Consider the following 27,042-nt stretch of genomic DNA (forward strand, 5'->3'; position numbering starts at 1 on the left):
CGTCTCCCAATTAACGTGAAACCCTTACCGTAAATACTCTGTATCGTGTCCAAACTAGTAGTAGTACTCCGTAGTACTCCGTACTCCGTACTATGTACCAACAACCCTCCGTGGCTGGAAACATGAGCTCTGCGCCACATACGATCACAGCCACACTCCGCGGCATTCTCTGAGCTCAAGCTCCAAGCTCCAGCTCCAAGCTCCAACTAAACTTAGCTCAACTCAACTCAATTCAAAATGCCTACCAAAACCCCCGCCCCATGCGACTTCCCATCCGAACTTACCGTGACCATCACACCTGCCCCACCCTTCCCCGCCCGCTCCCAATCAGCATCCCCAGCCCCAAACATCCTACTCCTACTCCATGGCCTCGGAGACACAGCCGCATCGTTCACAAAATTCGCCGAAGCCATCCGGCTCCCAGAAACCACCATCGTCACAGTGCAAGGCACAGCCCCTCTGCCCTTCGACCTGGGCGGCTTCCATTGGGGCGACGATGTCTCCTTCGACTCCGCGACCGGCGCGCTAGACATGGACGCCGGCATGACGCGCAGCACGAGGATTCTGGTCGAGGACGTCGTGCGGGACACGCTCGTACAGAAATGCGGGTACGCGCTGCGTGAGATTATGGCGCTGGGTTTCGGGCAGGGCGGAATGGCTGCGCTGGCTATGGCGCGGGAGCTCGGGCTGAAGGGGAAGGAAGCTGGAAATGGTAACGGTAACGCGGACAGTGGGGAGGTTGGTACCCTCTCTGGTGTCATCTCTATCGGGGCGCCTTATCCGTTGTCAGGATCCAGGGTCGGGAATACGAATCGCACCCCGGTGCTACTGGTTGCTGGCAGGGATTCGGTGGCGGTTTCGGATGAGGCGGTGCGTAGGACAAAGCAGGTTTTTGAGTTCGTCGAGGTGAGCCGGTATGCTAGGCGGGGGGATGGGATGCCCTCGAATCGGGAGGAGATGTTGCCTGTTATGCAGTTCTTTGCGCGCAGGTTACGGAGTAGACAGGGTGTTCCTGAGGGCAGTGTGGAGATTAGCTGAACATACAGCATTACCTGTGTAAATTGGATGTCAGTTCACGATTTCGCTTTGCGGTCCGAGACATGGGTGTAGGTGCGCTGGAAGACGCAATTGGGCACATCCTGGCGTCTGGAAAATGGGTGACTCGATAACCTCGATAATGGTCGGGAATCGACATATCGATTTTCAGCTGGCGACATTCTGTAGGTTTCCGTAGTCCGAACTAGTGGCATATTCGAACTATCAAAGAGGGGTTACGGCGCCAATCGACAACGCACAATTGGTCAGGACCTCGCATTCGTCAATTTTGATCACATCCAAGTCATCTGATCTTAATACTCTTTAGTATAGGTTCATTGCCTAGCCAAGCTATGAGAACCACCTCTCTCAAGAAATTCTCTCACGTTCTAATACACCAAACCCAAATCGCAAAAGGTAACCATCGATGATCACAGTGCTCAAAACTACAGATATGAGGCTAAGACTGACCGCATAGAACAAACAACATGGCCTACAACCTCTCAATAGAGGTCTTCGGTTCCGGCGATAGCCCCACACACCGATCCCACTGGGGCTTCATGATCAACAAACCCGGGAATCTAGAATTCGGAGATCTCCTCCAAGTCGAGGTCGTCGATTCAGACCGGTTGTGGTACGGTTTTGCGCCTCGGTACGCCACAAAGATTATCGACAAAGCGGCTGTGGGGATGTGCAAGCTTACCGATCTGACGTCTCAACAACGACACGACGTGATCAAGATTATCGAGAAGGTGCCTGCTCCTAAGAATTCAATTGGCCTGTGCCAAGATTGGATTTTTGATGCTTTGTTGTCTTTGGAGATTGAAGAGTTTGTTCCTTCCGGTACTTCTGCTTTCTGGAAGGGCATGGTTGGCAGACCGGCACGAGAAGTTGCTGCTGCTTGTGGGACGCAGTGGACTGCCTTTGCTTGATACGTTTATGTGTTTGGATGCTAGGTCAGGGCATGGGATTGGAATGATTGGAATGTCAGTGAAGAGAAGATAATAGTATTTGTGATGAATTGTCTCGTAACTCTAGTATATAAAACGCCTTGGTATATACCAAGGCATGGTATGGCAAGTGCCCATGTACATAGTTAACTGCTCCTTTCTCGAGCCCCAATGTCGGGTCTCTTCACGGTCCAAGGGATATCTTCGCAAAGCCCACTTTTATGCACCTATGTTCAAATATAAACCACCCCGCTGTGTACTGAGACTCCTCAGAACCCACAGAATGAATCAAGCCCAAATATAAACTCCCAACCATATCTAAATGCAACCGAGCACAAAAATCTAACAGGAATCATTTCTTAATCCCAATAACAGCCAGATTGCGCGGACTCTGGCCATACTCAAACACCGTCTCAACCCAACACTCCTTGACAGAGTCATGCTCACGCAGGAACTGCCAGCGATCCACCACAATAGCAGCCTCAACAACCTGAGAGCTGAAAGCCATCAGACTCCACACAATACTGAGATTCTTGCGCGTGTGCAAGTACTCCGTTTCATAGCGCTGCAACTCCTCTTCAGACATGGTACAGATGCGCTTCTTGACCAACTCGCCTCGGATCGGATCCAGGCTCAGTTTGACCGTTGCAGCCCGTACGTACGCAGAGAAAGACTCGAATGCAGACTTGCGGAGCGACCCAACGATCAGCGCTATACCCCCGGAATCGGGGCTGTCGGTGTGGTCTTTGTAGAGATCATCGGGCACATCGGGTTTGGGGACGATGCCGTGATCTAGAAGGACGCGCTGCAGCAGAGCGCGGTAGAAATGGCGCGTGAAGAATCCTTCGCTGTCGGCGTGGCCCCAGTTATGAGGTGCCTGTACGGCCATTGAGCGGGCTGTGATATTGAGCTTAAAACCTGTTGTGGTCTTTGCTTGGTAATTTTCATAGAGTTTGGACATTGGGAATCCGTGCGGGTCCCATGAAGATCCGGTCTTTTTGAGGCGGGGGTGGGCGGATCGAAGGATGGGGATTTTGTATGTTGCTGGCCCCAATCGTTCGGTTAGAAGGTTGTAGCAGCAGCCGATCATGGCGATTGCCACAACAGAAGGGTTGAGTACTAGTGATCGGACTCCGTGGTGGAGGAGGTTTCCGCATGAATGCAGAGAGACCACCATCACCCGCGCGTCACTTGGTTTCTTTTCAGACTGCACGATGACTTCTTCTGTGCTGGTCCTGGTTTCAACTGATGTCTTTGGGTCCACGACGTGCTCGATGATCGGTTCCAGGTAGCCATCTTGGATATTATGTTCGATGTAGCTGACAGTGCCTCTGGTGTCGACCTCCGGTCGGGCCTTTGGTACATGTACTACATGTGGCTTTCTGTACATCGAGCCGAGCACATCATCGGCTTCTAGGGTCATATCGGCTAGCATGTTAGAGGTGGTGTCTTCATTCAGCTCAGCAGGTTTTTCTGGCACTGCATCGCTCAATTCCAATGGTGCTCCCATATTCAAGTCAGGAACCTCTGGTTTTTCCGCAGTGGCTAGGTCTGGGGCTAGTTCTGGGGTTTGCATGAATTGCCTCTTCAATTTGTTGTGCTTTGCATTATGCATTGTCTTGATCTTTTCCTCTTTAGCCAGTCGAGCATGAACGTCCATACGACTAGCACCGCTGATGTATTGGTGCTTTCGCTCAATGGCAATGATATGCTTATGATAGGGTGAGCTTGCCAACATGCGCCCAAGGTAGTTCTGCCCCGACCCAAAATCAACAATGTGAGACAATGGCTCCCCGCGACGCTCATTGACCGTCTCCGACAAAGATGCGACATAGCGAGAGAATTGCTCCACCTCGTGCTTCTTCTTCTTGTTCATGCCGATAGCGATATGCATCGGGAGAGGTTCGCTCTTCTCAGATGTGGTGAACTCGCGACGGAGGCTGAATCGTCGAATGTCGCGAATGTACTCGAGGAGAGATGCAGGCGGGAATGCGCTTCCGTTCCAAGTCCTGCCATTCTCGGAACTAGCGTTTGTTTCGGCGGGTTCGCACAGCGGGCCAATATCCTCCCGTAGTAGCAGTTGCAGGATGCTGTGGATATCGTGATGCTCGAAAAACGATCGCCAGTCTTCCGGCAGTAGGGATGTGTATAGATCGGGATCGCGCGTCAGGAAATCGAGGATATGCACGCCACCGCAAAGGTTCATGAACATGACCGACTCGGTTGCGAATGAGAGGAGGGCCTGGACATATTCGTCGGGATCCTTCCACTCATCGGAGAGTGGAAGGGGGTTTTTAATCGTCATGCTAGATCAGATGTCATTAAAAGCACGGAATAAGTCGCCAATTCGTAGAATGAGGGACATTCGATATACTGTGGGGAATGTTATCGCTTTTTTTTTTATCTTCCCCGCTCAAGGCCGCTTAGTCATGTTCATAGGTCATTTCAAGGACGATCATCTGAAGACACCACGCTAGAAGGAGATTGTCGGATGTTATATAGCATGTGTACGCATATTGCTTGCTACAGGGAACCAGATGGCCATTAAAACAATCTAGTCATGTCATTGTTCAAAGGTCATGTCAAAGTAAGAAGATTAACATAGGACAAGACGATGTGATGTAAACAGAAATGCACAGTTGAGAAGGGACGATTCAGGAACACCCGTACGGATTCAAAGTCCACATTCAAGTTGAGATGTAGTCGGTAGCTGCAGGGTTGTGGAAGAAGGGTAACACCGTCTCACTTTAGGCTACCTAGGATAGTACAAAGAAAGAAAACATGACAAAAGATTGGGAGGGTTGTATTCCGTGGGACAGTCAATGGCTATGGAGTCCGGATACTCAGCCATGACTTTCTTAGAGAGCTCGCACGAGAACTGGACTTTGATCTGGTAAAACCTGCATGGACCTCAACAACCTGGTGATGTTGATATCCTTGTAGGTAAAGTACCCTGTTCTCTGCCTGCACTGTCTCATGGGGCTACGGAGAGATGGCGGTCGAGAGGGATCGGGAGAAGAGAAGAAGAGGAAGTGGTGGAGGAGCCCTTTTATATGGTCACTTCTCACGTGCCAGACATGGCAAACAACGTTAAAGGAAGGAACGTAGCTTCCCTCGTGGTCGATTGCTCTTGCCTCGCTCCAGGTGGCAACCACCATGTCTCTTCTCAAACATCTGAACCACAACACACCGCACCAGAGTCGACGTACGGGCCATATTTGTGTATCTTAAAGCTCATCAGGACGGACAAGAGTTTCAGTTGTTCGGCCATGCCTCAGCCCTCGATGAATATGTGGTTGTATCTGCCTGGTCATTGTCGCCTCCGTAGTGTAAAGATCAGATTGGAAGGGGTAATTTCCATGAGCTTTCCAAAGTTGCATTCAGAAGAGTTACTAACAGTTGATTCCTCATCTAGCAAATCCAAACAAGGCCATTGCTCGATCCGTATAATCACCGCAAACTATCATTCTCCAAAGCGCTGCAACCTACACTATGTCAGGTTTAGGATCAATGTCTGATACCTACATCTTTAGTGAGAGCGGCTTGTAACCTTTTCAAAACATAGGCATTGAACCAAGGCCCGCATTTGCGTAAGGCTTAAGAAGAGCCCATATACTGAACCACCTAAGCCAAGCTTGCTCCAACGTGCGGCAAGAAACAATGTGCAACCCCGAGGATCCCGTCGTTCCACATCTAGACTATTTCCGAGGAAGTTGAGGATTTGCTGGTTAAACGTCCATCCTCATGCAAAGAGTTTGTAACACTGCATGCCCCATACTTGTGCCAAAAACGGAGCCTCATAGTCGATATAATCCTCACAGGCGTTCACTAAATCCGTAATATTTCCCCCCTAATAGCCCGAGTCGCTCATACTCCAGCCGAAGCACCTCATCGATGATATCCCAACAAGCGTATCTCATACCGTCAACAACGTAAGGAGTACCCCGTACTTGTGATGCTAGTTGGGCCGTGCGTTGGGCCGAGTAGGCCAAACCTGCGCGGTTGTCCTAAAATATCACCGTAGAGATCAGTCAGCAACACCGCCGCTCCAGGCTTACCCGTCCGTGGACCAACCCGGGGCCGAGAACTATCAACAACTCACAATACCCATACCGCAGCCATGGAGCACGCAGACCCATTCCTACAAGTTCAAGCGTGAGCTCTACACCAACTCCAAGCGCAAGTCCCCAACTAATCAACGTACCAGCGATGTGGTCTCAACCCTACAAACCAGCCGGCCACTCTTCTCCTCATACCTCCGCATCCGGTCACTAGCCAAAAGCCCCTCCAACCCAGAACTCAAGCAAGCGCGCTCGGAGCTCGAAAGCACATTAACAGAGCTAACAGCCGACCTCAACGACCTCGTCGAGAGTGTGCGCGTAATCGAACAAGACCCCTACCGCTTTGGCCTGGAACTAGAGGAGGTGCAGCGGCGGCGCAAGCTCGTCGACGATGTCGGTGATGAGGTCGAGAAAATGCACCAGGAGCTACAGCAGACTGTCTCCAATTCTGCCGTCGACACGCTGCCGAACCCTACCGAGTTTGATGCGGCGCTTGAGGAGGAGGAGCGCGGCCGGGGCGGGGACGATTATTATGCCTCTTTGGAGCAGCAGCGCCAGACTGAGCTTATGCATGAGCAGGATGAGCAGCTAGATGGTGTTTTTCGCACTGTGGGCAATCTACGTCAGCAGGCTGATGATATGGGTCGTGAGTTGGAGGATCAGGCTGTCATGCTTGATGAGGTTGATACGCTAGCGGACCGAGTTGGGGGGAAGTTGTCGAATGGGATGTCGCGTATCAAACATATTGTGCGCAAGAACGAGGGTAGGATTCGCTTTTTTATTTTCCCGTTTACTCCTAATCTCTACTGGATGGACGGTTTGGTATGGTATGGGAATCTCAAGTTCAAACTAACTTTTCTGACTAGATACATGGTCCTCGTTTTGTATCGCAGCACTCATTTTCGTCCTCGTCTTATTATTAATCCTACTCATTGCACTGTGATGATACAAAATCAAGGGGTTAGTTAAAAGCAAAAAAATCAAAGGGGGTTGGCGTTTCGGGTGCAAATGGTTTAGTTTCGAGCCTTCTTGCGCGGACGCAACTCACTGTCTTCATCGGAGTCGTCTCCGTCCAGTTCCTCCATATCGAGGTCCATATCTTCGAGCTCTTCGCCGATTTGGAAGGATTGAACTGGTCAAAGTCAGCAGGGGAACATCTGACTCGTTCGGGATCTACATACCGTAGTAGCTGAGCGCATCGGGCCAGAGGTCCTCGGCAATGGCAACAGCAAGGTCATCTCCATCGGGGAAGATATCGATTTCCTCAACTCCCTCGGTGTCATCTTCCTCATCCTCGGAGTCGGAGTCACCGGCCTCCTCGATATCCTCGCCGTTCTGGATCTTGGCCCAGCGAGCCTCGATCTCCTTGGCAGCCTCCTTGGACTGAGCGGCGGAGACATCACGGCCGCGGTATCCGAAGAATCCGAAGAAGCTCATGCCAACGGGGCTGGGCTCCTCGTCATCCTCGTCATCCTCGTTGGCCTCGGCCTCAGCCTCCTCGACCTTCTTAACGAGAGCAGCGAACTCGGGCAACTTTCTGCGGTCACCGCCCTTCTTCTTCTCAGCCTCGGCAAGGTCGCAAGCGGCATCGAGCATGCCCTTGGTCAAATCCTGATCCTTCTTCCAGTTGATACGGACGGGCTCGGAGACCAGACCCTCCCAGGTGCGGGTCTTGCCAGCGGCGTTCTTGGAGACCTCCTGGCGCCAGTAGAACTCCTTGACGAGCTTCTCGTTGGTGAAGAAGGGGTTCTCGTCGCCGGTCTTGAACTCAAATGTGAAGCGCAAGCTGCGGGGCTCGCCGTTGCCTTGGGCGTCGAGCTCGAATCGCTCGACGTTCATGTTCTTGAGGCACTCACCGAGCACTTGGGCATCGGTGGCCAGGATGTACTCGTCGATCTCGGGGGGAGCGCTAGCAAAGACGCGCATCCAGAACTCAGCCTGGACATCGGGGATGTTGATGATCTCGCTGCGCTTCTGGATCAGGGGGGTCATGAGCTTGACGGAGTGGCGCACTAGAGTGTGTATGTTAGCAATTGGGTTATCGATAGGTGCGCTTCTGAATGCATGGTAGAGTAGCCTCTGCGAGCTGTTCACTCCATAACAAAATAGAAAATCAACAGAAACATACACTGCTCAACCTCAGCACGGGCGAACTGCTCTTCCAGAACAGCAATCTTCTTCATAGCAGCCTCAGGGATGCTAGGCATCTCGACACGGTCAAGGAGGGACTGATCGTTAGACATGATGGGTATGTATTCGTGAATAAGGGTCGTAAGTAAATAATGCCAGACAAACACGCAGACTTGAGTGTTAAAGACAGAAGAATAGGAGAATGAAGGAAGGGGAAATAAAATATCAGAGGGGAGGCAAACAATTCAGGGACACGGCAAGAAAAAAAAAAAAAGCCATGCGCGCATCAGAAGGAGAGGAGCTAAGCTACATGACGGTACTTGTGGGTACTTATTTTTCCATAGTTTTAAAGCGCCGAGGATATGTATCTCGGTGTACCCGTGTGTCCACCGGGCAACGGGCAATGGTGGGGGTGGCCGCGGTGGTTGGCCTCAGGCGTCGAGGACTACATCATAGGCTGGGAGATGGAGGGAAAACTCTGACGCTGATCTTGTTTGCGGTGGATCTCAACGTGGCCGTGGGTTATAGATTGTTCTGATTGGTACTGGGTAGGCTTGGAGTCTTGGTATATTGTAAGTACATGGAGGGGTAGACAGGTTCGATGCTGGTGGTGTATGGGGATATAGGTCAATGTTCATAGTTATAGGTGGGAAATACGAGGTACGGTTATCTGCACTCTACGCCGTATGTATGTTGTATCCTGCTTTGACAGTTGACATATGCAGGAGCACATCTCACCGTATGTCTATACAAACCTTCAAGAGCCCTAATGCATATATTACATTCCAATAGTAGGTTTTGGTAAGGGTATGCCTAAAGAGATAAGGACCTTAACTTACCTTCTAAATTGAACTCTCTATGTTGTAAATTGTTGCAAATTGCTGTAAACATGCACCGCCACATATCTCGCCACATGCTAATCAGATCCAAATCCTCATCCTAACAAAAAGAAGCGGGGACAGAAGAAAAGGCAAAAAAAAGCAAGCATACACTCCAAACTAAAAATAAGAAAGAAATACTTTATTTCAACAACAATTCCTTCTCCTGAACTTTCGAAGAGTCCATCTATACCAGGTAGGGAGTATATATATACACCGCACAATTCCATCCTGACACCTGGGCCCCTTTGATACCAGGTCTGACAGTTACTTTTATAAATCAACCCCCTTTCCCATTATTTTTTCTCTCGAGGTCCGAGTCCAGAACTTCCCCTCATTTGATTTGCTCATTGATTTGCTCATGCATGACCCCGTTAGATAAGAGGAGCGGTCTGCGTGTCGAGCGTGTGAATGTTCGATGTGGACGCACGGGACCTGCAGGACTCGTCAATTGGGGTCAGGTCAGCAGACGTGAGGCACGAAGCACGTTTGTGTCATGGTATCGATTAATGGAGACGAAAAAGAGTCGGGGTGAGTCCGGGATTTGGATTTGGGGTTGTTATGTGGCGAGTTTCTATGGAAGAGGAGGTGAAGTGAAGCGAAAAGAAGCGAATAATGGATTTTGGAATTGGAAATGAAAATGAAAATGAAAATGAAATTGAAATTGAAATAGAAATCGGGCTTATTAGCGATCGTATAGGAGCTAGATCGCAGGCTAGTAACCGAAGTCGGGATATCTTATTCCATTTGTTTTCTTTTGAGCTTGGGATCGAGGAGGTTCATTGAACCAAGTAAACAAGAAATAAAGGCAATATTTTGAAAATAGAAAGTAAAACAAAACAAAAAACACAACTTTTTCGGTGATTTAGAACAAATATCAAATCAAACCAACCACAAAGCAAAAGAAACCTCGTCCAATGCTACCCCAAGCATCTTCCGATTAAGAACCGAGGTCAAGTCATGAAAGTCCATATATCCCATGCCCGTTCGCCAAAAATGCAATGATTAGAAAAACGAAACAGATCGGAACAACAAGGGCAGCTTCACATGCACAGAACACATCACCATGCACGTCTCTGCCCAGATCGAACTGTAAAAAAGATAAGAAAAAAAAGCAAGGAAGTCATCAAGAGGCCAACCACAAAGACAAAAACAAAAGCAAAAGCAAAAGCAAGAGTCTCAAACCATCCAGTCCAGCCCATTAGCCTCTTCTTCTACGGGGAACACTTCACGCGCATACTCTTCCATGTCGCGCCAGCCCTGCCACAGATGTCGAGACTCGTCCGTCACCCGGAGCGAGATGACACCGCCAGGTCCTTGCATCATGCCCGCGCCGGCGCCCTTTCCACCCGCGGGTCCAAGACCCTTCGGCGAGCCCGCGGCGGGCCGTGAGAACTCGGGCTGCGGGAAGTACGGCGCATCGCATCGGCCAAACAGCTCCTCCAGCGCCTCGAGCTGTTCTCGATATCCCGGCGGGATGTTGACCTTGATCTCGATCTTGGGCACGCGGACGTACTGGCATGGGCGGTCCAGGGCGCGCGAGAACGCCGCGCACACCTGTAACGGGGAGAGGGTTTCGAAAGTGAGCGCGATCCTAGGTGGCGGGTTAGCTTTCGTTCCTTGATTCTTTCTCCTAGGACGGTGTCTGGAAATCCGTCCCGGGTGATGATTCCCGCACTCACCGATGTCCGTTCCATTTCTTCGGGCCGTCCTTGAAAATCTGCAGCAGCGTCGGACCAACGTCATGCTCGGCGTCCAGCCACGGCAACGGGATTTCCGGATCGAACGGCGCACGCCACTCGAAGCTCCCGTCTGGCAGCAGCTCCATCTGGAAGAGCGGGTATGGCAGGCTCGTGAAGTTGTTATTGTAGATGCCGGCGTAGACAAAGGTGGAGGGCATTCCGAGCTGGCGGATGTAGTTCTCGACGGTGAACTTGGGCGCCCACTGCGGGACGGCGGGCCAGGGACCATGCACGGAATGATCCGGCATACTGCTGTAGATGTAGTGCTGGATTGTGCCGGCGCGTTTGGCGGCGTCTGCCAGGTCGTGGCCGATGGCGACCTCGTCGCCGGACTGGGAGGTGGTGTTGATGAAGGCGAGCTGGGCGCCTTTGAAGAGCTCGTCCATCAGGGCGGTGTTGCCGAGCAGCGGGCCTTGCAGGAGCGTCACATTGGGTAGTTGTTGGAGTTCCGGGGCGATGACGCCTTTCAGGGAATGTATTTGCGCGCGCACGGAATACCCCACGGCGGACGCGACACGGATCAGCGAGGCCGCTTGCCGGCCTGTCGCGTTGACCACGGCAATGGTCTTCTGCGGTTGTGTCATCCGGGTTGATCGGGGGGGTGGAGGACCTTGGTGGGGGGAGTATAGAGGGAGAGGTATAGAGAAAGAAGAAGGTTATCAAAAAGGACAAGAGGACAGAGGACAGATAAAAGAAGAGAAATCCGGAGTAGGCCTTGGCGAGAAGGGCTTTGCGATGGTGGGGTAGAAGTTGGGAAAGTTGTATGTAACAAGAATCGTGATCGGACCTAAATTATGCGATTGGAACAGTCAAGGTCAGGAGTTCTCCAAATTGTCCTTCTGATCTGCAATTAATAAAATAATAAAAAGAAGGAAAAGACGCAAAGGACGCAAAATTGCCCCAAAAAATGGCATTCGACTTCCGAAAACGCGGAGAGCCAGAAAGGATAAGATAAGAATTCTTTTTCTACGCGCACCGTCCTCTATTCCCTGCCACGCTGCATATCAAATCCCTTTTTCCGGCTCTGCGTGCTATATCCAAATATAACCAATTCCCCCCCATTTGCGCATCCCCGAGGGAGAAAAAAAAAGAAAAAAAAAACCCACAGTGCGGTCTCGTCCACCGGTTTTTACGTAAATCGGCACCACACCTGGGCATTTTCGGCAGCACGGGAAGATCCTGATTCGGGAACTTGAGTCGGTTGGGAGTGTATGATGTGAGGTATGTGGTATGTCAAGTACTTTTCTCTATACCTATACTATGACACTATAACATCATAACGCACCATACCCCTATGCCGATCGACAGAACTATACAACATACAACATACAACGTACAGCACAGCATCTATACATCACGCCAAGCCTTGAATCGAACCCATAGCGGAACCACTCCCGAGGGAAATCAAACTAGCACGTAGACTAAATCACGCAGGTGACTTCATAGCACCGTTCATCGCGAAGGACTTCCTGTTCCACTGTCTGCCAGGGACAGCCTCACGTGGTCTTTATCGTATATCTGGATGTGGGCTAGGGCTTGTCCAATGGCGTTGGGGTCTTGGCACAGGTTGACGTGCTACACTCATGTCCGACTTGCCATTCCACCCGATACGTCCAGGTAACAAGGTACTTACGGAGTGCCACGGAGTACTACGGAGTACGGAGTACCTTTTGGCACAATAGCTGGGAGATTACGTCTGAATTTACGTCTGAATTTACGAGCCTGATATGTATCTTCCCTGCCTGAACATCACATCATTCCCTGCGGCATGAGACTATTTTCGAGATCCATGAGGCAATCAATTTAGTACAACATACTCCATACTCTATATTATCTTGCACGATGTGGGTATAAAAACACGCAAAAGGGGGAAAAAGCAAAAAAAACATGCAGACAGCCCCCTCCATAAAAGAGAACCCAGTTGGAGTAACCCCCCGACTAGAACACTTCTATACAATCTAGAACATTCAGCTATATCCACCTTAGCAGTTAGCAGTCACACCCCTGTACGGAGCACGGAGCACGGAGTACTAACGACACTAACAGCAAACCCCAGAAAACCGAAAATGAAAAGGAGAGAAAAAAAAAATAGGGAGAGTCCTTATCTTCCCCACTTAGTGGCTTCTATCCCCGGCTACGGCAGGGGACGATCTCCGCGGATGAAATTCCGTGTTCTAGTCTGGTGATGGTGCCACAGCTAAAAGAAGGCAATAGAAGTAGGACAGGGGGGGTTTTTTCTTCTTTGCGATTCTGGCGTGATCGGAATGGAGTGCGACTATAACAAAATGGTGTCAGAATAAGCCCGAGGTAACTCTATGGTGTTCTATTATTCTATACACAATGTCATACCCTATATTATCTATTCTATACCACGATGTCATCATCGCCGACGCAAAGCGCAGGCATTCAACCACCAAATTGACCGGTTGAAGAGGGAAAATTCCCACAAAAGAAGACGCACCTGCAGGCTTACCGGAGGCCAATGCCCCTTAAAAAAAAGAGAGACATCATATCAACCGAAGTACAGGTAAGCCATCCCACATAAAGCAAGGGAGCATACGACACAACAGTACCCCAATCCCAACCCCAACCCCTGAACCTAGCCTGAACCTAGCCTGAACCTACCCTATGACGAAATCCTAACCTAAGGCGCCGACCCAGGAATCATCCGATTCTTACCAGCATCCCACTCCCACTCCTCCTCCATCTCCCGCTGGCTGATCTCTTTCGGCCCAACCCCAGCCATGCCCCAGACAAACGGCCGGTGACGCGCCATGAGCTCGGCGGCTGGTCGCTCGTCCGAATGCAGGTGCGCGCCGGATTTGCGCAGGAGGAGCGTGTGCTCCGAGAGGCCCGCGCTCGCGGCCAGGAAGAGCGGGGTGTGGCCGGCGCGATTGCGGAGGTGCACCGAGCCGCCTTGCGATAGGAGGAGGTGCAGGATTTTGATTGACGGGGATGTGGCTGCTAGGTGCTGCGTTGGGTTAGTGTCGAGATAAGGATACGGGGCGAGGGAGATAAGGGAGGGGGAAACGGTGAGACGCTTACGATGGGCGTGTTGCCGGAATAGTCGGCGTCGTTCAGGAGCCAGTGGTGTTCTCTCTTGGTAATGGCTTGGACCTTCTCTAGGTCGCCCTGGGCAATGGCGTATCCCAGCGATGTGAGTGTCTGGATGCGGTCGGAGAGTTCGCCGTCCGGGTGTCGGAAGATAGGTAATGTTGACTCGGTGAGCTCGCCGCGGATGGATACTGACATGTTTTTGGCGACGGATTCCGGGGTGGATTCTGGCAGCGCGAGGAGATACGCGAGCTTCGTCAATGCGCCCTCGGTTGTCATGTCGAGGCCGGCTACGACGCCTGCTCGAGAGAGACTCATGCCTGTGGCGTAGACTGGACTGACGCTGCCCGTAAGACCTTAAGATATGTCAGTCATCCTGATTGGCGTGAAGCGTTGGGCACAACTCACATTGCGTGATATTCACAATAACAATACCCCGCTGGATAGCACTAGCCAAGACGTTGATCATAGCGTTATCCTGCCCCGAGGGCGCATTGCCCGCGCCAAAAGTCTCCAGAATCAGCCCGCGCAAGCCATCCAGCTTGAGCACCGCATCCACCATCTCCGGCTTGATACCAGGGAAGATCCGCAGACAAGCAACATGCGTAGTATCCAGATTCGTGCGAATACTAAACGGCTCCAAACTCGTAGGCCGATGCACCATATCCCAGTTCACATTAGTCCGCATAGAATTCGTAACCGCCACGGGGGCACAATTCGGCGAATCAAACGCAGCGAAATCACTCGCCGCAACCTTCGTCGTCCGATTCCCGCGGAACAACCGATTATTAAAATACAAACACACCTCGGGGATCATAAAATGGCCCGCGACAACCAACGACCCGAGCAGGTTATCCGTCGCGTCATTCTGCAGCTCGAGCATCGGCGCCTGCGACCCAGTAAGCACAACCGGTTTCCCAAGATTCTGCAGCATGAAGCTGAGCGCCGAGCACGTGTACGCCAGACTGTCCGTGCCATGCAGCACAACGAACCCGTCGAAGAGCTTGTAATTGCGCTCGATCGCCTCGGCGATTTGAGTCCAGCCCTTCGCGTCGATCGAGCTGCTGTCGAGCAGTTCCTCGAACTCGAAGACCGTGTACCGCACCTGGCGCCCGTAGGCTGTCATCGGTGTGCGCAGGCTTGGGCGTGCTTTGAGTTCGTGCGCGGCGTTCGCGACTACGTTCATTGTTGTGCTGGCGGAGCCGTCGTTGAAGGTCGGCACTCGCGCCATGCATTTTTCTTGGAACCCCCGTGCTGGGATGAAGCCGCCTGGTGAGGGTTGCATGCAGATTGTCCCGCCGGTCATGATGATTAGGACGCGCGACTCGTGGGAGGTCTCTTCGGCTTTGGCGGGGTCCAGCGTTGGTGTGAGCGTCATTTTGATGGTTTCTGTGCTGAGCTGAGGGTTCAGGCTGGTAGATATCATGGCGAGGACAGTTTCTGATTCTTGTGGTTTGTATCGCTTGGCCCGTGACCTGCGATTGCGGTCGTAATTTTAACGATAATCCAAGGTCAATTGATATGAATCAAGGCATTGATCCGTTCATTCGCCGTCTGCAGTGCGCCACGATCAGGTGAATAGAATTTTCATTAATCGGAGACAACGTTGAAATGAAAGTTAAAACGTTAAAGTCACTCAACCGCGTAGATCAACGATTGACTCTTTTGGCGAAGAAGTGACCCCAATTGAACCCCAACTCGAATTACGTACAGCGATTTTCATTGGTCGGTTCTAGTTTAAGACTTTGTCCCCACTCTCAGCGATCTCGGAGTACATACGTATTGACCGAGTCTGATGATTTAGATATTCTATGTATCTTGAAGGTCTTTAGAATAAGAAACAAAGCAGCACTAGTCCATGGGTGATCGCGGATAGGTTAACGGTACGAACTCAAATTATGTAGTTCAACGCTTTACTCTACGAATCCTGAGTGGAATATGAAGACAATGACTCCGTAGTGGAGCTATAGACGTCATTCGGAAGCATCGAGACAAGCAACGCAAAGCACATTGGCTATTTCCCTTTCCACGACTTCTCTCTGTTTCAACCGTTTTGTGTATTCTATTGCCGTTACCATTTGCGTCGGTAATGCAAATCCACGATCACAGGGCCTAGCTGGCATAAGAAGTACTGTACCGGATAGTTTACTATGAGGTGAGGACAAAAAGTGTGAAATAATCGATCATCTCAGAACTAGACATATGCCCCCATTATTTCCCTTTTATCATTTCCTCCTCCGTTTCTCTACTCTCCACTTCTCTCAAAAAGTTCGCCTCGTTCCAAATCACCCGGGGAGTTTTTGCTGAAACAAGATGTGAGCAAAATTTCCGTAGCTTACAAAGCCCGGCGAAATCGGATTTCGTCTTCAATGACACCATCCACGAATTTGGTATTAAACAAAGCATAAAGCGAGAGTCCTTCATTGCCTCGATTTTTCCAAGTTGCGGTTCACAATCAAAAGTGGTCTCGTCGTCGCGGAAGACTGCCCAAACTGACTCATAGTAGCTTAAAAGCCTCCCTCGATGAATGTGCCAGCAAAGGTCAGATTTTGGGCACACGGCTTCTAGAAAAGGGCAAATGGAATTCAACGTCGGCATCGAAAAGCCTGGAATAGTTAGTAACAATATATAATGTGGGAAAGGATCAATAACAACTGACCATCTGGGCGATGGGCGATGGGGGATTTTCAGCATGATTAACTCTAACAATTCCTCCTCTTTATCGAGAGACTGCCAGAGTGCGTCATCAACAGAAGTTCCAGGATTTGATTCTATAAAGTAAGAACGGATATCTCGAGAGGCGGCTCTAGACGCTTGTTAGCCCTGGTATAAGATATCTAGTCTTCTTTCTTACCGATCCTGGATATCCTTTAGGACACATTCAAGTTCACCATTTGATAAACGACTTAAAGGCCGAGGTCTTCGGCGATTTACCCGAAAAGGCTGTCTTTCAGAGAACGTGTACGACGCGGAGAAGTCATATAGAACTGTATCGTAAATGTCATCGGGAAGTCGAAAATGTATATCTCCATGGGTTATCCCAATCCGATGCAGAGCATCTAGGCGACGAAGTCGGTCTTTCAGTAAAGAATAATACCACTCCTGTTCAAATGGACTTAGAGACATCATCTCAGGAGTAGTCCAAGGCGTTTGTGTAAGGATCGTCGCGAAGCTTTTAGATAGTTGGTCGATATCTTCACTAAGAACACTTCGAGAGCACAATTCCGGTCTTAATGCCTCTAGCACAACCGCTCGCTCGTGGCAATATCCAAAGGAGAATCGAGATTTTGACATATTGATAACCACCGCATGGAATTGTGGGAAATATATTTTTTCACGGGTGGAACAGAATAGGTCAATATGGTTCGAGGGAGTTGCTCCGCCGCCAATTCGTACGAATTAACCGGCAAGATTCCAAAGTTTTCGATGAACACGTCGAGAACTTGATTTCCAATCTCCGCTCTGAAACTGAGCGTTTACGGTGAAGACGTGAACCGTTTCCGCCCCGAAAGATGGCTGGGTCCAGAGCTAGATGGTGTTGGCTGGGTGTTTATTCCTTTCCACGGAGGGCCAGGATATGTCTAGGCAGTAAGTGATTTGCTTTAGGGTATGAGAGCAGTACGTAGAACTTACGCTGACTGGATTGGCAGAGGAGTTTGCACTGACGGAAGCTTCGCATGCAATCATACGAATCATTCAGACATTCCCCGAGCTTAGATTACCATCTGATACACCTAGTGTTCCACCTGGTGAGGAAAAGCAAGTTTTGACGATTGTGGTCATGAGTGCGGAAGGATGTAAGGTTTTGTTATACTGAAACATGTACATTAGACGATAGGTTCATGTCAGCCAGATTTACAACTAGAATATGAGGACCTCTGAGTGCAAACGCATACACTAAGCTAAAATATTTGTATTAAGGCTATACTCCACCGAGGCAAAATTCGCTACCCGGAACTTTCTCCGCTATTCTCGTAGGGGACCCAGGGGCACCCCATTCATGGGCTTGGCCAATCTGGGCGTTGGTCCAACACGAATATTCGTTCAGCATGGCATCGGAAACATTGGCAATGTCCGATGCATCCTCTAGCGGTTCGCGAGAGTAACGGATTGCCCGTCCACACTGGTCGAACCATAGCGCAAGAACAGTTCCTGCGTCGAAGCCTTCGGAAGCAAGGGTTATTGCATCAACGATATGGCGGGCAGTGGAATAGTTTAGTTGGATACGTCTTAAATGAAGACTACGAGGAAGAAATTCATAGCATCTCACATATATAGGGCAGTATTCTGGAACAATTAAGCCTAATAGTAAGCGTGATATAGCCTGAAATACTCCGTAGTCATTCGCTAGTCTCACCCCGGATTAAACTGCGACAAATCCTCCTCCAAAAGCCCCATCATGTACTGATTCCCCCAGAACCAATTCCCCAATTGCGCAGCAGTCCCCGAATCCTGTCCCTGCACTTGAGATGGATCGAGCGCCGAGAAACCACCCCCGTTCTGCTCGGATATATCCGCCGAGCTGACATGCATACCGGGATTATCTGTCTGGAAATATCCCTGAGAGTTTCCCATCTGGAAGGCACCACTGTTTGGGGGATTCATAGGGTTTGTAGGCGCTAGTCCGAGAGCACTGAGGTACACATCGAATTCCTGACCGACCTCAATGAGATCCTGGTCTTGGTCTGCCGCTGTCTGGGTCCGTGTGTTAGCTTCGTAGTAAAGGCGGGCGACGGTGCCGAGCACTGAGCATAGGGTGTGTAATCGGTCGACGGATTGAGAGAAGGTGCTTAGCGGTTGGAGGGAGGCGATGAACTCTTCGAGTCGGGCGAGGTCGTCGCCGTTGGACTTTGTTATTATGTTGCAGAATATCACGATGAAGGGGACGAAGGGGGATAGGAGGATGCCCCTATATTAGTTTTGTGAGAATTTGGTCTGAGAGTGTATAGCCATTGCAGAGACAGCGCTGGTTGGGATCATGAGTGCTTACCAGTGCATGTAGGAGATTTTCATGAAATCGTCTGTTTCGTTGAGCGCTGCAACGCACTGTCGGTGGATTTCCAGGGCTTCCCGGGCTGTCTCGATGCATTCCGGTATGAAGGTGGCAACAGACCCCGGATCTGTGGATGCTGGAATTGCTCGGTAGATCAAAGTCATGATAGCCAGCCGACTTACTTTGTCAGTTGCAAGGTACATGAGGTCGATCTCGGATATTTTAAGATCGGAGGCCATGAATTTCTACATGTTTCACGTTAGCAACTCGACTCAATCAAATCCACAAATAGCAGGAAGGTATACCTCAAACGGCTCCATGACCTTCGACTGCATCTCAGCGGCTAATCTATGTGCATGTGTGACTCGTTCACTTTCTGGTTTCTGCAGCGCCTCTGGGCTGTACAAATATTGGTAAACCTCACTTTGGATGATTGCCGACCTAGTCCACCATATACAGACAGGCCCCCATGGATAAGGAACATCTGCGCTCTCATCGAGCGGCGGTAGGCTGATGTCGTAGTTCTGAATGGACGACGCACGTCCTAGACGCAGGGACATCATATTCAAAATTGTGTAGACCGACCAGAATAGATGTTGCTTTTGGCGTTGGACTGATATGGGATCGTGCTCCATTGAAGTAATGCGATGATATCCCAGTGTCTGGCACAGATTCATGGCCGTTGATGCTAGCGTCCAGGCAACTGATGGCTTAGAAATCTCGAGTGCATGCATAGCCTGTATTGGTAAGTAAGGAGTCTACATGGGTTATATCCGAAAAGGACAAAATGGAAAGGGTGACTAACGCCTAGGGCCAACGCCATGATCGACTCATGGCTTGCAGGCATCAGGATGTTCAAATTGGCAAGCGCTGTCTCTAGGTTGTCGCGACACATCTCAATGCAGTGCCGGTGCTCCTCTCGCGAACTGGCGTCTCTCTCCATGCCGCCATATTCGTAGAGAGCGCTGTACAAACAAAAGTTGGTTACAACAAATGCCGCATCGGAGTAATCGTCTATGCAGAAGTAGACTTCACGGCATTTTTCAGTGAAATATTTCACACTGAGAAAGGGGACATAGCCACCAAAGAAGGCCGGTGGTGTTTCTGGATGAGTAAGAATAGGAAGCTGGAGACGTGTCTTTGGAATAAACCGCACCTTGAACTTTTCTCAATATGTCTAGAACCAATGGTAGAGGCGGCATCTCCAGATCACGGATGTCGCGTTTCACACCTAACCTCGCATTCTTAGTAGGAAGTTGACTCCCCTGCGAGTCTGCTTCTCGCCGTTGGTTTTGGATTCCAACAAGCTGCTTCAGCGACGAGAGAGCCGCGCTGATCTTCGGACTGGACAAAACCTGCGGCGAGCTTTTGGACACGGCAGATTCAAGAAACGCGCTAGCGTAGGCCCCATGGGCAGTCAGCGATGAGCTGCCCTCAAACCCAGAGCTGTGGTCATGCTGCTCGATAGTAGGATTCGCTAGATACAGAGGACCCTTAGGCTTTGCCGGGTTCGATGTAGCGAATGACGGCTGCGAAGGGGTTGACTTCTGAGGCGAAGGTGCGAAATGAGACTCGCGCGAGTTTAGCCCTGTGGAGCCTTGTAGTTGAGATGTATTTTTTGCTAGCTGTTGAAGAGTACTTTCAATGCTTGCCAGGCGTTCCTCGATCAAATCAATCTTTTTCTCACTGTGGTCGAGTCAATGGTTGTCCTATGATAGGAGAAAATGCTCATACTATTGATTTGAGATTAAAACCCGCCGTCGGGGCTCTGGTGGCTTCTGGCCTCTGCCAGTAGATCGGCATACAATGCTGGAGCTGCGACAGTTGGAACATGGCGTGCGCTTATCGCATCGGATCTGTGACGGCGTGAGATCGAATCATGATATCGTGCCACTAGAGTTGCAGCTGCATACCTTTCGCAGACGGCATTGATCACACTGCATGCATCATTAATATTTGATTAGCCAAAGCCGTATCTTTCCTTTCTTTTTCTAAGCTTGCAACTGCTTAGTTGTGGAGCAACACCTACCGCACGTCGGACCAGCGCGCTTGGCACATCCTGTCCCTCATGATCGGATTCCTCGGGCTCCATGAATTTTCAGACACTGCGTATCTAGCCTTGAAGTGTAACATAGAAATTGCTAGAATTAGAGACGAATGAAGCTTCAAATTGCGAGCCCGGGCTTGGTTGCCTTGGCCACCGGTACGATCACGTGGTAGGACTTTTATTGAGATGCGATACCAGAGACATATATGAATATATTAAATTTTGAGGTTAATCGGCAGATATGAGCGAACATAATATGTGATATCTTCATTTAACGTGACCAGTCATGAACGAGAGTGACCCAGCAAGCGCCGTGCCTGTTCTATTACTTTAATGGGCACAGCGCGTCCAGCACACATGAACCAAAGTGTATAATCAATCTATCTTGCAAAGTGTGGTGGGATATAAGCGCGAAAACAACCTCGGTGTCCAATGCAGATCTATTTCTTGGGAGGCGCAGGGGGCCACCACGCGCCATCGCTCAGCCAGACTCCTGTCGGACTGTAGGATCCAGCCTCGGACCCTCTCAAAAACGCGAATCGGAAAAATAGGTCTTCTGGTTCATCATCAGGGTCACTATCAGCCAAAAGAACCGATCTAGGTTCAATGTTAGTGTCCAAATCACGATTGACTAGACGAGGATTTGTTTGTAGCTCCAGGCCATCATGGCCATGGCGATGCCAGGTGAATTCCCCGCGCTTGTCTTCGTCGAGATAGCCGCGCCAGCGCTCTACATCATTGAGAAGAAGGGAGACGCCGTCGACCGCTAGGTCGGCCATGCGATCATGTTCCCACAGAGAGAATGTGATGTTACCATTGCCGCGATAAGTGTGATTCGAATCCAACTCTGGAAGGGAGACATTCACGGATGTGGCCGTGATATTAGGATAGGTAGCACCCCACCAGCCATGGATTCCATCTCCAAGTGGCGCTTGCTCTCCTAGGGCTGCCGGAGTCTCGATAATTGAGGCGAAGCCCCACCGCGCAACTCCATTGATGAAAAGACCCAGCAGCAGACCCTGGTAGACAAGCGAGGGCCGGGTGGGAAAGGCGGTGCCGGGCATGAGGAGAATGGCGAGGATATAATGGTGAATTCGAAGGCGAAGCCCAGGAAGGGGAAGCAAAATCAAGATGATGACACCCATGGTACCGTATATCTTCAAATACCGTGGGAGCAGACCTCCCTGGCGAATTTGCCACGCCTGGCTTAGGATAATCGAAATCACAATTGGGATGACGAGAGCCAATGCCAACTTTGCCCCCGGTTGTTTCTGAATGTCCATTGGAGTTAGACGCTGCAATGGAATCAATCGCGCAAAGGTATAGTTGTTCAGGGCTCCAGTGAACAGTGGAGGTAGGAAAAGGAACAACTTTGACAACTGGTAGATAGGCGAGGATATCGGCTGCAACAGCGGCGCAGCACAGAACTTGTAAAGTACGTAGACAACAAACGACGCTGGCAGCAGTCGTGACAGAAGACTGGAGACAAGGTCGGCCAAGAAAGGATACGAGGGCGGATCTCCAACAAGTCCCGTATGGCAGAACACCATGAAGAATGTACTGAAAAACAGCACAGGCGGTGAAGTACAGAAGAGCCACAGGATGCCAACTGCTGCAGCAGTGATTCCAAGAAGCGTCCAGCGTGGATCGGAGGGGCAGCTAGCTTGTGGCGAGGATAGCTGGAGAAAGCTGAAAGCCTTCGGGAATGTCGATGGGAACCCGGCAGAGAGAATACCGTGTTGCTTGACTGATGGGAAAGAGTGCGCTGCGCCTTCAAGCTTGACGACACCGCATCCGCCATCGTTGGAGATTGCACCGACATGGATTGCTGCCTGGCAGATAAAGCTATCCGCACGGTAAAGTGCCGGGTCGGAGCCATCCGGCCCAGGCCCTCCAATGACTAGGCCTTGGTAGTTGTACGTATTATTTCCCACAACGTAAGGCTCCAGTAATTTGGTATCACGGCAGTTCGCAGGACACCGGAAGGGAATAGTTGATGAAGAAAATGGACGGCAGTCGTTTCCGTTAATACCACATCCATTGTCGACCTCCCTAAGCAATCAAATACATGTTAGCGGATTTTATACCTAGATGGCGCTTCCATTTCCGCACGTACCAGAAGTTCGTCGAGCAGGACAGCGTCTGAGGCCGACCGTAACCTTCGATATAACCGGAAGAACGCGAGTGTAATAAAACCAAAAACCAAGGCAAGAACCAAGATAAATAGAGCAGCAATAAGAGTAAAGTCTTAAATTTGCGCTTTGGGAAGAAATGGTCAAGGTATTGGACTGGAAGTTCCTGGAATCGCGGAAACAGAGGTTTCAACAGAAGCATATGCGGGGGATCGGGACCCTTGACCCAATTGACGGTGGCGCGACCGACCTTTCGGAGCGGTAGCGGCACCCATCCCCAGCGAAACGACTTGGATGATTCTTGCAACCAGACGGGAAGAGTGCTGCCTGCCTCAACGTCCGGCGGCGGCAGGTCTTCGGAAGCTTCGGGATCGTTCAGACGCTCGTCATCCTCAAGCAGCGGAGGAACATATAGCCTGGCGGCTTGCTCTCGGCCCTCTCCAAACATGGCGAAGCGTTGGCTTGGAGAGTGTGGTGTATTTGAAGAAACTAGAATGAACGCAACGAGCGATTGGGTATAAGGTTGCCAGTGGCTGAAGGGCGCTAGCGGTGCGATAGGCAGTGGGGATCTCCGTTAATTGGTATGTAAGGCGGAATATCACCAGGGACGTGGCCCTGAAGCGAATAGAGCGAGCTAACCGTGTTAGACCTATAACATGAAGAGATAGGCGATATAAATACAAAAAAGACAAAGGTATGGGAAGAAGGACAGACGAGATCCAAGATGAGATCTGGGGAAGAGACAGCGAAGGCGGATCCCATCAGGCGGCCAAGGCAGCCAGGCAGCCAATCAGGTCGACCCGTGTGATGGTGTCCACAGGTGGCAACACGATCTCTCCGCCGACAACAATCTATCTTGGGGTGATCTTCAGTTCGGAGAAATTTGCAAAATATTGCACTAATGCAGGGAAAATCTTCGGATGTGATCTGAGCTTTTGAAACTATATCGTCGTTCCACCGTGCTGTCCGTCCTACACTGTGTGACAACAAGGCCAGGGATCACAGCCCTGGTACTGAACGAGGGAAAAGACATGATTGGTTGAGTTCCTAGGGCTTTCTGAGAAATTGAAGACCTCGGTTCCATCTGAACTGGTACACTTGCGTATACGGGCTACTACTCTTGGGCAGTATCCACGTATCCACTCCATCGTCGCCATTCTGACGTTGCCACTGCCAAAATAGTATCCATGGGAACACCACGTGGAAGCCACCTGGATGTACAAGCTTACTCGCGTGGGAAGAGCCTGACTCTGACGGTAGCAGATAGAACCGGCAGAAGAAATATGGTACATATAGCTACTTATGGAAGTAGGTAGGTATTCCCTGGCTTTTCCCTTCTTCTTGTTCTTTTCTTTTTCTTTTCTTGGTTTTTTGTCTTGTTGTTAACTTATCTTGTTGTCTTGTCGACTTGGCGATAATTTGGTACCTTGTTGAGGAGCAAGGATTTTGTTAATACGCCGCAAGGGTATCCAGGTGTCAATATGGAGAAGCCCTTCGAATGGTGGTCGGTTGAGCGTTGATGTCAGAAGGTGGTGTAAGTGTTTATTTTCCAGAGTCAGGGTCTTGATTCCCTTTGTTGTATTGCTCCAAGTTGTAAACAGTAAAGTCGGGTTTGAATCTTGATGCACATTTCATATCTTGCAGCAGCCTCGTTATGCTCATTTCCGTGCATTTCAGATATTTCAGTTGCCAGTGGTTGAGAGTATAAGAGGAAGTCGGATTTGCGTGAGGTCATGATGTCAAAGTAGCAAAGCAAAGCAAGATTGAAGAGACTGAAAAGACACACAAGTCATGCGAGGTATGTTAGGAATGCCCTGCTTGGTTGGAAAGTACCCTTAAGCTCAATGAGAAGAGCAAGAAGGCCTTGTGATGAGAGTCACATGGTGACAGCGGGTTGGCAATGTATGAGGCTCTGCATGTATAAAACTCTAGCTAACTGCTATAGACATTGAAGACTGTGAGCCCATATATCTAAAACAGTCAGCCCCATGAGGTGACAATGGTGAAGGTCGATTGGAAATATAGATGGAAGGAGTAAGGGTGTAAAAGGATACTCACGCCCTTGGATTGACGCCAGGCCCAAAAGCGTCTGGAGGTTCAACACACTAGATAGATAAATGATAATCATTTTAGTGGACTCAATTCCATGGTGTTTTAGTTGAGCTATATGGCATATGCCACCACTCGGTACGGAGTACGGGGTAGTGAACTGTGATTTACGTTGAAATATCAAGCAAAGCCAAGAAAAACTATCACCGAGCCCAGGATTCGAACCTAGATCGCCTGGGGTCCTAATACGGAAAGAGAACGCCAAGAAGTGGCAGTCCATAGTTATCGAAATAGGTGCCTGAATGCCTGAATTAACTGTGGGGTCAGCCATGGACTCTCACAAATAATTAAAACCTCACCCCGCACGAGCCTCAAGCTCTGCAACCGGCATGATGCCTCTAGTTTCCGAAAACGAAGAGCTTGCCGAAGAAATCGAAGCCGTAAACGCCATCTACGATCCCGGAACAGTAACCGTAACGCGCACGACCCCGGCAAATGCGACAACCAACACACTTGACCTAGGGAGTCCCGCGCACTCCAATAACAACATCTATACCACAGTGGTCACCCTCCAAATCCCAGAACAACCCCACCTGTCCTTTATCCTCGGCTTCGAAGCCTCATACCCAGACTCCCGACCCGCCGTACTGGGAACAGCATCAACAGCCGCACGCGGGGAAGGCAAGATCGCCATCGATGTATTGGAGGAGATCGTACAACGGACCTGGCAGGCCGGCGCTGTGTGTCTATTCGATGTAATCAGCGAAGCCGTCGATATATTCCCGGAATTGAGTATCGGACAGGACGATGTCGGGGACTCGTCTACTCAGACACCAACTGTCGACGCGTCGTCGACCGCCACAGAGGCCTTTGGAGCTCTGTCCCTGCGCGACGCCTTCGGCCTCGATGCCCCGCCCGAATGGATCCTCTCGGATGTGGTCTCCGAGAAGAAATCGGTGTTCGTGGGCCGTGTAGCCCGTGTTACTAGTCTAGCGCAGGCGCAGGCTTTTCTTGATCATCTTACGGCTACGGATCGGAAGGTTGCGGCCGCGTCGCATAATATTAGTGCTTGGCGTATTCGGCACAGGAAGGATGGGGATGGCGAGGGTGGGGAGACTGTTGTTCAGGATTATGATGATGATGGGGAGACTGCTGCTGGGGCCCGGTTGTTACATGTTATGCAGTTGATGGATGTGTGGAATGTCGTGGTTGTTGTTTCGCGATGGTATGGAGGCATTCAACTTGGTCCGGCGCGGTTCCGGCTCATTAATGATGCTGGTCGTGATGCTTTGGTTAAGGGTGGGTTTACTAAGGAGCGAGAGGAGGCTGCGGCTGCGGAGAAAGGAAAGAAGAAGGGCAAGAAATGAGGGGACTGGTGATCTCCCTGGTGATTTTTGATGCTCTGGACTCCGGAGACCCCCAAATTGAATTCATTTATATGGGGATTCTGGCCCGCCTAAGGCGGACATGATGAAACACCCGGGTCCGCATAGCCAGGGTGCTTGATGCAACCTCGAACAGGCAGCAACCGCACTGCAACTGCGGATACAACTTTCCTCCTTGGAAAGTGTCTAAGACTTTATGTCTTATCCTAAGACTGGGATTTACGACAATGGCAAATTAGTGGTGCGTGGCCCGTCATGCGACACTGTCTACGAAGTACTGACAACAGGTAATGCTGACAGATGATCCAAGACACAGTCTAGCATACGATGAAAGATTTTGCCAACTGGATCCAGACAAAGTCAGGCCAGTGCAATGAGCCATTCAGGGCCACAACCTTTGATGTCTGTTCCGGGAAAAGCAGCAGGCGTAGAACGAACCAATCACGAGCCGTAATATCATTGAGATTTTTGCATCCACCACTACTACATACATAGCAACTTTCGTCCGAAGTGCTGGCTAGCGGTTCTTTGCCTAGGAAATCGCCTTCTCATGGTGCTTGCCGGACTGACATAGTTGATAGTTGTT

General features: G+C 50.4%; 10 protein-coding genes across 10 annotated transcripts; 4 read left to right on the top strand and 6 right to left on the bottom strand.

Moving 5' to 3' along the window:
* Positions 1-237: 237 nt before the first annotated feature.
* Positions 238-1,038, top strand: LCP9604111_6375 (alpha/beta hydrolase; the record flags this gene model as incomplete). The annotated part of the gene is made up of 1 exon (XM_039074289.1): positions 238-1,038. One exon carries the CDS (start codon positions 238-240, stop codon positions 1,036-1,038), a length of 801 nt encoding a protein of 266 aa, XP_038927425.1.
* Positions 1,039-1,100: 62 nt separating this feature from the next.
* Positions 1,101-1,967, top strand: LCP9604111_6376 (uncharacterized protein; the record flags this gene model as incomplete). Its single annotated transcript, XM_039074290.1, has 3 exons — positions 1,101-1,157; positions 1,382-1,452; positions 1,514-1,967. 3 exons carry the CDS (start codon positions 1,101-1,103, stop codon positions 1,965-1,967), a joined length of 582 nt encoding a protein of 193 aa, XP_038927426.1.
* Positions 1,968-2,337: 370 nt separating this feature from the next.
* Positions 2,338-4,290, bottom strand: LCP9604111_6377 (uncharacterized protein; the record flags this gene model as incomplete). The annotated part of the gene is made up of 1 exon (XM_039074291.1): positions 2,338-4,290. One exon carries the CDS (start codon positions 4,288-4,290, stop codon positions 2,338-2,340), a length of 1,953 nt encoding a protein of 650 aa, XP_038927427.1.
* A 1,815-nt stretch (positions 4,291-6,105) lies between these two features.
* Positions 6,106-6,969, top strand: LCP9604111_6378 (SNARE domain protein; the record flags this gene model as incomplete). The annotated part of the gene is made up of 3 exons (XM_039074292.1): positions 6,106-6,140; positions 6,193-6,868; positions 6,913-6,969. 3 exons carry the CDS (start codon positions 6,106-6,108, stop codon positions 6,967-6,969), a joined length of 768 nt encoding a protein of 255 aa, XP_038927428.1.
* A 90-nt stretch (positions 6,970-7,059) lies between these two features.
* LCP9604111_6379 (histone chaperone napB) lies at positions 7,060-8,289 on the bottom strand (the record flags this gene model as incomplete). Its single annotated transcript, XM_039074293.1, has 3 exons — positions 7,060-7,178; positions 7,228-8,058; positions 8,175-8,289. The coding sequence occupies 3 exons, from the start codon at positions 8,287-8,289 to the stop codon at positions 7,060-7,062; spliced, it is 1,065 nt and encodes a 354-aa protein (XP_038927429.1).
* A 1,944-nt stretch (positions 8,290-10,233) lies between these two features.
* LCP9604111_6380 (NmrA family NAD(P)-binding protein) lies at positions 10,234-11,380 on the bottom strand (the record flags this gene model as incomplete). The annotated part of the gene is made up of 2 exons (XM_039074295.1): positions 10,234-10,648; positions 10,737-11,380. 2 exons carry the CDS (start codon positions 11,378-11,380, stop codon positions 10,234-10,236), a joined length of 1,059 nt encoding a protein of 352 aa, XP_038927430.1.
* A 2,060-nt stretch (positions 11,381-13,440) lies between these two features.
* LCP9604111_6381 (putative lysophospholipase) lies at positions 13,441-15,276 on the bottom strand (the record flags this gene model as incomplete). Its single annotated transcript, XM_039074296.1, has 3 exons — positions 13,441-13,767; positions 13,842-14,206; positions 14,259-15,276. 3 exons carry the CDS (start codon positions 15,274-15,276, stop codon positions 13,441-13,443), a joined length of 1,710 nt encoding a protein of 569 aa, XP_038927431.1.
* Positions 15,277-18,203: 2,927 nt separating this feature from the next.
* On the bottom strand, positions 18,204-20,935 carry LCP9604111_6382 (uncharacterized protein; the record flags this gene model as incomplete). Its single annotated transcript, XM_039074297.1, has 8 exons — positions 18,204-18,759; positions 18,841-19,088; positions 19,149-19,580; positions 19,649-19,947; positions 20,000-20,529; positions 20,578-20,699; positions 20,757-20,780; positions 20,873-20,935. 8 exons carry the CDS (start codon positions 20,933-20,935, stop codon positions 18,204-18,206), a joined length of 2,274 nt encoding a protein of 757 aa, XP_038927432.1.
* A 395-nt stretch (positions 20,936-21,330) lies between these two features.
* LCP9604111_6383 (LCCL domain-containing protein) lies at positions 21,331-23,470 on the bottom strand (the record flags this gene model as incomplete). Its single annotated transcript, XM_039074298.1, has 2 exons — positions 21,331-22,942; positions 23,007-23,470. The coding sequence occupies 2 exons, from the start codon at positions 23,468-23,470 to the stop codon at positions 21,331-21,333; spliced, it is 2,076 nt and encodes a 691-aa protein (XP_038927433.1).
* Positions 23,471-25,463: 1,993 nt separating this feature from the next.
* Positions 25,464-26,438, top strand: LCP9604111_6384 (IMPACT family protein; the record flags this gene model as incomplete). Its single annotated transcript, XM_039074299.1, has 1 exon — positions 25,464-26,438. The coding sequence occupies one exon, from the start codon at positions 25,464-25,466 to the stop codon at positions 26,436-26,438; it is 975 nt and encodes a 324-aa protein (XP_038927434.1).
* Positions 26,439-27,042: the final 604 nt, after the last annotated feature.

This window comes from Penicillium roqueforti (assembly GCF_015533775.1).
Source record: "Penicillium roqueforti strain LCP96 04111 chromosome Unknown scaffold_17, whole genome shotgun sequence".
Classification (NCBI taxonomy): Eukaryota; Fungi; Ascomycota; class Eurotiomycetes; order Eurotiales; family Aspergillaceae; genus Penicillium; species Penicillium roqueforti.